Here is a 9,083-nt window from a genome sequence, read left to right as displayed (position 1 = left end):
ACCCCGAAGCCCAGACCCCAACCCCCAACCCCAACCCGGGAAAGGGGCCAAACCCTTTTCCCCCAACCCAACCCCTGGAAAGCCCCCCCCCCATCCCCCCCCAAAACCCAAACCCCAACCCGGAGGTTCACCTTGACCCCCCCCCCCCCCCCCGCCTGTTTCCCCAGGCGTTCCGCACCCTGACGACAAACATGCAGTGGAAGGTCCGGCGCACGCTGTCGTGCGCCATGCACGAGCTGGCGAGATCCGCCGAGATCCTCCGAGATCCGCCGAGATTCGCCGAGATCCGCCGAGATCCTCCGAGATCCGCCGAGATGGCTCACCGAGCCGGAGAGGGCCCGAGCTCGAGTCGGCCGCAACCAGGCGTCCATCCTCGGCAGCGGGCTCACCGAGTCGGAGCTGGTTCCGACGTTCGACTACTTTCTCAAGGACCTCGACGAGGTCAAGGTTGGCGTGGTCGCGTCGATCGCGCCCTTCCTGCGCGCCCTCTCGCCCGAAGCGCGCCACAAGTACCTCGGCGCCATCGTCGAGATGCGGGCCGAGACAGACAACTGGAGGTTCCGGCACACGCTGGCGCTGCAGCTCGCGGACATCGGCCCGCTCTTCCCGCGCGAGGCGGACAAGCTCGGACAATCTCGGACACAATCTCGGACAAGCTCGGACAAGCTCGGCCTAGCTCGCTCCTCCTGCGCCAGGCGGCCGTCGAGTCGCTCGTCCCGCTCGCGCTCGACCTCGCCACGGACTCGGTGGCCGAGGTTCGCATCTCCCCATATCTCCCCATATCTCCCCATATCTCGCCACGGACTCGGTGGCCGAGGTTCGCATCTCCCCATATCTCCCCATATCTCCCCATATCTCCCCATATCTCGCCACGGACTCGGTGGCCGAGGTTCGCATCTCCCCATATCTCCCCATATCTCCCCATATCTCGCCACTGACTCGGTGGCCGAGGTTCGCATCTCCCCATATCTCCCCATATCTCCCCATATCTCCCCATATCTCGCCACTGACTCCGTGGCCGAGGTTCGCATCACACACACCGCTCACCCACGCGCACTGGGCCTTGCACTTTGAATGCCGTGGGGCTCCTGTCGTTAGACGTGGAGACGCGAGGGTCGCCCCCCCCTTGCCCCACTACCTCGTGTGTGTGGAGAGGTTTGCCTTACCTTCCCTTAGGTTCGGATCGCGGCGATGGCAAAGGTTGGCGCCGCCCCTGAGAGCTCGGCCCCCGTCCTCCTTTTTTTTTCCCCCTCTCCTGCTCCTGCTCCTCTCCTCTCCTCTCCTCTCCTCTCCTCTCCTTGGCGCGCCCCCTGAGAGCTCGCCCCCGTCCTCGTGTCGCGCGCGCGCGTGTGTGTGTGAGACTGTGTGGCTGGGTCTCGCTGATGTCCATCACTCGTCGAGTCAATGTCGGTGTGTGTGCCACTCCCTGTGGTCGCTCGACCCACACGCACGCACAAGGAAAGACAGCCCCCCCCCCTTTCCCCCGCCCGCGCGGCGCCGCCGCGACGCAGCCTCGCTTCACAGGGCTGGCTGTGAACAGGTCGGCGCGCTGCTCGCCTCTCTGTTTGCCGACGAGCCGAGGCCGCTCGCCGCCGCTTTCGCCGCACCTAGTAAAGGGGGGGGGGGGGGGAATGAGGGGCTCCTTCGCGGACAGGCCCCTCGCCGATGCCTCGCCGCTCGCCGCGTTCCTGCGGATGGTCTGCAACATGGCCTCGTCCGCCTCGTGCCACCGGCGCGCCAGCAGCGTTGCAGGCCCCGTGCCGTCGCTGTGCAGACCCCGTCTCTTTCACCCCCCGCTGCGGGCGTGGGCAGGCGCGCGAACTGTGTGCAGATCTGCACCTCGCTGGTGGCGGACTTGCCGCCGCAGCTGACGAGGGAGCATCTGCTCGCCGAGCTCGCCACGCTCGCGGAGGACCGCGTGCCAAACGTGCATCGAGATATGGGCGAGATATGGGCGAGATATGGGCGAGATATGGGCGAGATATGGCGCCACCCTCGCGGAGGGCCGCGTGCGCTAGCCGAGACGCGCGGCGCTAGCCGAGACGCCGGAGACGAGAGCACGCCGAGGATCCGGGCTGCAGCCGGGAGGCAGCCGAGAGGCAGCCGGGAGGCAGCCGGGAGACAGCCGGGAGACAGCCGAGAGGCAGCCGAGAGGCAGCCGAGAGGAGGCAGCCGAGAGGCAGCACCGTCGGGGGACGCATCCTCGAGACGCGTCCGCGACGCGCCAGGTGCGGCTGCTCGTCGCGCGGCTGACAAAGGAGCTGCTGCTGCCGAGCGCCGAGCTCGCTAGCCACCCGCTCGTCGCGCGGATGGCGGAGGCGTTGCGCGCCGACAGCGACCGCGATGTGCCTCAGCCCTTCCACCCCCAATCCACCACAACGCCGACCCCCCCCCAAACTCCCGACCCCCGAAACACCCGACCCACGCCGCACGCCGCACGCCGCGCGAAAGGCTGACGTGCCCGTCCAAAGCAAGGACCTCCGGCCCCCCCCCCCACGCCCCGCCCCCTAAAACCCCCCCCCCTCCCCCCGACCAGGTGCTGCTCGCAATACACGAGCCCGGCTTCGAGCCGGCGCCATACCGCGCAAAGCCGCCGCCGCCGCCGCGGCAGCCGCCGGCGGCGGAGCGACCGGCGGCCTTCCTCTCCCTGGGGCTGGGCCGCCCCGGCGTCCGAGACACGTCCACGACACGTCCACGACACACCCCATAGGCCTCGCTGCTCGGGCTGGAGCACCCCGTGTCGAGCGGCGGCTTCGAGGTCTTCGACGCGGACGCAGAGAGCGACCCGTCGGGCGGAGGTGACACGCAGGACCCTCTTCCTGGACCTTTCCTGGACCTTTCCTGGACCTTTCCTGGAACCTTCCTGTAGGCGACACGCAGGACCCGGTGCTGGCGGCCACGTCCGGGCAGGGCGCCGCGATCGGCAGCGTCTTCTCCACGTCGCTCGAGGAGCTGCACCCGCCGCCGACCGACTCGCTCACTGCTGCCGACGGAGACGCCGTCGAGGACCGGCAGAAGCCCTGGCTGGTCGCCTCGGCGATGGCGCGGCTCGATATGGGCGCGCGCCCCGACGGGACCAGACCGCCCTCGTTGGGCAGCATAGCAGTAGCGCCGCAGGCAGCCGCCGCGACGGAGGGGGACACCGTCGCAGAGGATGAGGCTGGCGGAGGTGGCGCCGAGGGAAGGTGACGCTGAAGATGGTCGCCGCGACCCAGCAGAGTGGCGCACACTCCTCGCGATTCTTAAAATAGTGGTGTATTGACGAAGGTTTTGGTATTGTGTGCGATTTCTGCCAACGCAAAGCTCAGAGAGACACACAAGGGCGTCATCTTGGCGGTGGCGAAGGCTTTCCCGGCGTGCGCGTGGGCGAGGAAAGTGCAAGTGGCGAGCGAAGGCGGCCTGCGGGGAGCCTTAGCCGGCCCCGGACGTCGTGTCGCGGCGAGAAGGCGAATCGCGCAGCCCCCTCGCGCCATCGCGCTCGGCGAGCTGCCGTCGGCAGCCATCGAGTAGCCGGCGTCACGCAGGGCTGCGACGGATGGCCGGTGAGTGGCTGCAGCTTGGCAAGTGGAGGAACTCCCCCGCGGCGCACCGTGGCAGGCGAGGAGCGGGAGGCCGCGGCGCCATCGTCATCGGACGCACGGTCCGAGAGTCGCTCTGAGGATGAGGTGGAGACACTGCGGAACCCAAACGGGGAGGAGATCCATGCAGGCTGGGCTCCAGCGCTGCCGAGGCGCTCCCGTGCGAGGCGCTGCGATGCTTCGGCGAGGACGAAGGAACCGCAGATGAGCAGCAGGTCGGCCAGCATCGACGCCTCGAGTAGGTGCAGATCCGTATGGTTGACCGCATGCTCCTCGAGGTCGTCCTCGAGCTGCTCCTCGAGCCACGTATCCTTGTCGTCTTCTCCCAGGTCAATGTCCACCGCTTCTACGCGGCAGATGTAGTCTATGAGTACAGGCAGGATCGGGACGAGCGCGATGCAAGTCGAGTTGCGCAGCCACTTTGGCGATGCGTTGGCTTGCGAGGCTCCTAAGACGAGCACATAGCACGGAGAGACACACGCGATGCGGAATGCGCCAGAGAGGTAAGGAATGGCGAGCGAGGCGAATATGGCAACCAGAGTAATGGCGACGCATCCGCTGGCCAGCATGCGCGTGCGGCACTGTAACACCTCGACATCCCTCGAGTTGCGACCCGAGGGGAAGAAGAGCGAGGAGTAGCAGGGAGCGCGTCCCGCTCCTCGACCGGTCTGCATCGGAGCGGGACGCAAACGCGGGATCCCAGAATCCGTGGCTTCGGCTTGGTACTCATCGCAGACCCTGTGTGTACTTGTTACGTGAAAACCCGCTGGGACCCGGACGCCAGCACACACGGCTAGATTTCATGGCGGGCCGCCTAGGCCCTGGGGTCGGAGGTAGAGTCGGTGGGGGTGCCGCGCGCGGCGCGGGCTTCGCTGTCGGGGGCGTTTAGGGCGGGGTCGGGGAAGGAGGGTGGGGTCGGTCGCATTGGCAGCCGCGCGGCAGTGGCTGCGGGGGGGGCGGGAGGAGGTGGTGGCGCCGACCGCGATGGCGGCCGACCCGACGAGCGCCGGGCGAGATCGCGAGGGTCGAGGGTGAGCTCGAAGCCGAGGGCGGCGGCCGAGTTCTGAATGGTGAGGGCGTCGGCGGTGACGATGGCGGCGGAGATGGCGGCGGAGTGGAAGGTGTAGTGTGAGCGGGTGGACGCGCGAGAGGTGCCATACGGCGTGTGGTCAATGGACCCACTGGCGCGTGCGGTCCTCGCAAGCTGGCGGAGGACGCGATCGAGGTCGGCGGAGAATGCTCCGGTCGACTCGGTCACGAGGAGGATGACCGTGTGACCCTTGGTGAGGGCGTCAGCGTAATCGCCGTCCTTCGCTGCCACCCATCCGTCGCCGCTGACGCGGTCCAACTGCTCCTCCGTGTCCGGGTCACCCCGTTGGGGGTGGCCGAGAACGACGACGGAGAGGTGCTCCTCAGTGTTGCCAAGCGCGATGAAGTGCCCGTCGGCACGGGAGGCGGCGCCTCCGCAGCGAGCAGAGCCGTTGCCCTTTGCGCCGGAGGGGAGGAACGGAGTGTAGCACTTGAACTCCCAGCACGTGGTCGTGGAGCCAAAGCGGATCAAGTCTGGGATGTGTCCCTTGTTGACGTGGGCGTAGTAGCCCCTCCGCTCAGCCTTGGAGGCGGGGGTCCCGTCTCCCTTGTCGGCCAGCTGGATCGAGCCAACTGGCAGGGCGTCGCTCGTGACGCTGGTGAGCGCACGGTGGACGGCTGCAAGTGCGGCGTTGTGGCGGTGGGTGGCGTTGGCGGAATTGAGGCAATGGTTGCCGAGGCGTTGGTGCTGGGTGCCCTCGGACGCTCCGCGCGCGCCGCCGCTACCCTACGGCAGGCGCTGACTGCGAACGCGCGTGTGTGCGGTGGCGGGGGGGAGCGCTCATCGTCGCGGCCGTCCAGACACGCACAGGTCCGGCGGCGCGCACGAGGACCAGCGAGCGACGGCACGAGCCGCAACGAGCAGGGCAGCCAGCGTGGAGCGAGACTGCGCTGGTACGCGATGGCCGCGCTGCACACGCGCTGGCGCTGCCGCACCGCTTCCATGGGACAGTCTGCGTCACAGGTCGGTGCTGCTCATATGGTCGTGCCGCTGCAGTATCGAGGCGGCCACCATAGACTGAAGACTGTGCCGGGTGGGAGGGTTCCCTGGGATGGCAGGCGGCGTTCGTCGGAGAGACAGACGGACCCATGCTGCTCTGGCTCGATCGCCGTCGCCGTCACTGCCGCTCGCCGACACTCTCGTTGCCACTAGCTAGGCTGCCACTGGCAGCTGGCTTGCGCCATGCCGCCATCGCGACGCCGCCGCCCTCGCGGCCGGCTCGCAGCCCGTGGGGCATGCTCGCCTGAAACTCCGGAGATTGTACGCCGCTCGTGGACATGAGAGTGCGGCTAGGTGGCCCCCGAATCTTTTTGGCGCAGCCAACCCCTTACGGAAGACTGCATAGGGGGAGGAGCGTAGCGGATGAGGGGCACTCCCCTCGCTCACCGGAGGGGGTTTGGGGGAGGCTGGCCTCCCCCTTCACGAATCGCTGCGGTCCCATCTCTGATGCAGTCACATTTTAAGAGTTCTTAACTCCGGTACCTTGAGCCTTTCTACCGTGCACGTGCACGCCGTCGCGGGCTGAGCCTCATCAACGAAGGTCGAGCCCAGAGCGTGCCGGCGCTGCCTGAGATGGTGCCTGGTGACTTGTTTGGTGATCTGCGACCACGTGGTGGTGGCTGCTCGATTGTGAAGACAGAGGAGCGCGCGCTCACCCTTCGCCAGCTGCGTGCAGTCTATGCGCACATTGAGCGGCGGTGCGAGGCTGAGCAGTGGACTAATATCAAGGGCGTACTGCTCACGCCAGAGCGGGTGACGCTCTATGATGCAACGAAGTACGTCATCAAGCCGGCGACTGAGCGGCAGCGCTGCTCTTATGTCGAGATGGTGTCAAGCGGGCCGCAGATCCCACAGTGGTTTGTGAGCCACTGGTGGGGTGAGCCGGTCTATCTCTTCCTTCGCTGCCTTGAGCAGCACGCGGCCGACCACAAGCTTGGCGACGATGCCAGATACTGGGTGTGCGCGTATGCCAACAACCAGCACGACCTCGACAGCGCTGTGACTGCCGATCCATCAGAGAGCTCGTTTGTCAAGGCGATTGAGCTGGCAGAGGGGCGTGTCGTCACCGTGCTCGACGAGGAGGTAGTCTCCTACACGCGCATCTGGTGCTGCCTGGAGATCTTCCTCGGCCTCAACCACGAGAAGTACGAAGTGTACACAGCAACGGAGGCATGCGAGGCATATGATATGGGCAGGAAAAAGGAGGCGTGGAAAGCAGCACAAGCAGCAGCGCAAGAGGCTGGTGTGCCGGTGACCTGGGACATGGTCTTATCGCGCCTTCCAGTTGTGCGGAATCTACGCGCGGTCGGCCTCACCAGTGGACTATGCCCAGCAGATGCAGGCGAGGCAGCAGCACAGGCACGTCGACAGGCGTCCTTCCCGCCTGATCGTATGCGGCGCAGTTTTGGGATCCATGTCCAAGCCGGCCAGGCATCGTACGCCAGGGATCAGACGCACATCCTCAACTATATGGCTGGACGACGTGGCGACGCGCTCGAGGCGCCCGTGCTTGAGGGCTGCCCTGCCTATGATGCGACGAACGCACGGCTACACGGCGCATTTGCTGCAGCGTCTTGGCGGCTTCTGCTTGAGCAGGGAGATGACATGGAGTCGGTGGCAGCAAAAGTGGCCAGCTCTGGCCTTCGCAAACTGTCGTTGTCACTGCGCAACTGCACGCGTTGTGACGACGATATGGTGCGCCTACTGGCTTCATCGCTGCCACTGACGCTCGTTGACCTTCGGCTGGAGCTGGCAGGAAGCAGGGTGACAGCTTCAGGTGCATGGGGTGTTCTCGAGCGAGCTGTCGGATTTGGCGCCCAGCTGCAGGTTCTGTACATGGATGCATGCATGCTCAGTGGCCCAATCCCTGATGCACTGGGCAAGTGTATTGCATTGGAGGAGCTGGGTTTGGACGGCAACCAACTGACAGGTTCTATCCCAGAGGCACTTGGCGCATGTAGAGCACTGAGAAGGCTCTACCTGCACAACAACCTGCTGACAGGTCCGATCCCTGAGGCGCTGGGCCAATGCACAGTGTTGGAGAAGCTATCTCTTTTGTCCGGCAACCAACTGACAGGCGATGTTCCCGCAGCGCTTCGTCGCCGCAAGGATGCTGGCGAGCTCGATTTACGCTGATAACGGATTTTGCGACCATCATCAGGCAGGTGTTTTGATGAGGGTTGGGACGGTGTGGTGCCTGTGCATTGTAGCCCAACGGCTTGCCCGGCTCGGAGTTCTGCACGTCCGGACGACTGCCGGTCGCGTGAGGCGACCAAAAATGTACAAGATCGATCCGGTAGGACCGCAGCGGCCTCGCCCACGCCTTCTATGCACCGGCTCGGGTGACCACCCACGGATGGGGCATGCCCGCGGTAATACATTGGTCACTGGAGCGGGGACTCCTCAGAACCGGCCCGAGGATCTCCGCATGGTCTACTGCGAGGCATGCAAGACCTGGTTGAGTGGAGGTAAGCGTGGAGCAGCTGCAGCAGCTCCGCGACACGGGCGCGTGCTCCTACCTCATGGCGCTGCGGGCTCGGCGGCGGCAGTAGAGGGAGGGGCCGAGGGACCATACACACCCCCCCACCCCTGGCGAGGGCTAGTCTTGGGCGGCCAGGACCATACCCCCCCACCCTTTGGGCCGCGACCCTACCATACCATATCCCGCAAAAAGTTGGAACCCAGCCGCTCGTCGAGCCAGAGGGAAAGCGGATAAAAACACAAGAACACAACGCACGCTTCTCGCATCACAAGCTATTGCATTACAAGGGACACTCTGGCGTGCCATGTCGGGGGGAGGACAAGACAGATCCACCGAGCATGGACAGCCTCAGAACTCGAACCCGAGCCGGCTCGCTCTTCCGCGACACGGGGGATGGCAGGACTCGGCAACCGACCGCGAGCCGCGCTCACTCCCCCAGTCCCATTCCATCAATCATCTTCCCCCGCCCGCCTCCTCCACCGGGCGGATCCGCTCCCGCGCCGCCTCTCGCACCACCTCGCGGTCGCGATCGCTCATGCACATTGCGAAGGAGGACAGGAGCCACTTTCGGAGATCGGCTCGCGAGGTGGGTGTTACATGTAGTATGAGAGAGGCGGTCGGTTACAGCACTATAAACCCCGACCAACCCCTCAGTCTCATCGCAAACCCGGTCACAGTCCTCCTCGAATGCACGTGAGAGAGGAAAAAGAGTGTAAAAAAACAACTCAGCAGCTGTGTATTCTTTTTGCTTGGACTTGGGGCGGCCAGCAACCAGCATGCTGAAATTCTGGGAAAACCTGACCGGCCACTGCGGTGCCCCTACCTACCTACCTACCTACCTACCCTACTTATGGGAAACTAAAAACAATCACGCGCCGGGTGAAGTTGGGGTACTATACCAACTAAAGTGATGGCTGGTGTACTCTCCTGCAAC

The 9,083-nt window shown here is 65.4% G+C and overlaps 3 protein-coding genes across 3 annotated transcripts in view; 2 read left to right on the top strand and 1 right to left on the bottom strand.

The window, feature by feature from the left end:
- Positions 1 to 3,285, top strand: part of EMIHUDRAFT_469577 (hypothetical protein) — a 5,698-nt gene extending 2,413 nt beyond the window's left edge. Inside the window, exons 6-11 of the mRNA XM_005775601.1 lie at positions 168 to 203; positions 364 to 557; positions 677 to 755; positions 1,177 to 1,200; positions 2,711 to 2,798; positions 2,870 to 3,285. Coding sequence (XP_005775658.1) covers positions 168 to 203; positions 364 to 557; positions 677 to 755; positions 1,177 to 1,200; positions 2,711 to 2,798; positions 2,870 to 3,189 — 741 coding nt within the window. The 3' untranslated portion in view covers positions 3,190 to 3,285. The remainder of the gene's footprint in view (positions 1 to 167; positions 204 to 363; positions 558 to 676; positions 756 to 1,176; positions 1,201 to 2,710; positions 2,799 to 2,869) is intronic.
- Positions 3,286 to 3,411: 126 nt separating this feature from the next.
- On the bottom strand, positions 3,412 to 5,612 carry EMIHUDRAFT_239923 (hypothetical protein; the record flags this gene model as incomplete). The annotated part of the gene is made up of 4 exons (XM_005775600.1): positions 3,412 to 3,486; positions 3,590 to 4,316; positions 4,739 to 5,394; positions 5,517 to 5,612. The coding sequence occupies 4 exons, from the start codon at positions 5,610 to 5,612 to the stop codon at positions 3,412 to 3,414; spliced, it is 1,554 nt and encodes a 517-aa protein (XP_005775657.1).
- Positions 5,613 to 7,443: 1,831 nt separating this feature from the next.
- Positions 7,444 to 7,764, top strand: EMIHUDRAFT_48742 (hypothetical protein; the record flags this gene model as incomplete). Its single annotated transcript, XM_005775599.1, has 1 exon — positions 7,444 to 7,764. A coding segment is annotated over one exon (321 nt), but the record flags the coding sequence as incomplete, so codon positions are not given.
- Positions 7,765 to 9,083: the final 1,319 nt, after the last annotated feature.

This window comes from Emiliania huxleyi, assembly GCF_000372725.1.
Source record: "Emiliania huxleyi CCMP1516 unplaced genomic scaffold EMIHUscaffold_299, whole genome shotgun sequence".
NCBI classification, from domain to species: domain Eukaryota; phylum Haptophyta; order Isochrysidales; family Noelaerhabdaceae; genus Emiliania; species Emiliania huxleyi.
The sequence above is the reverse complement of the archived record's forward strand: the minus strand, read 5'-3'. Positions and strand labels throughout refer to the sequence as shown.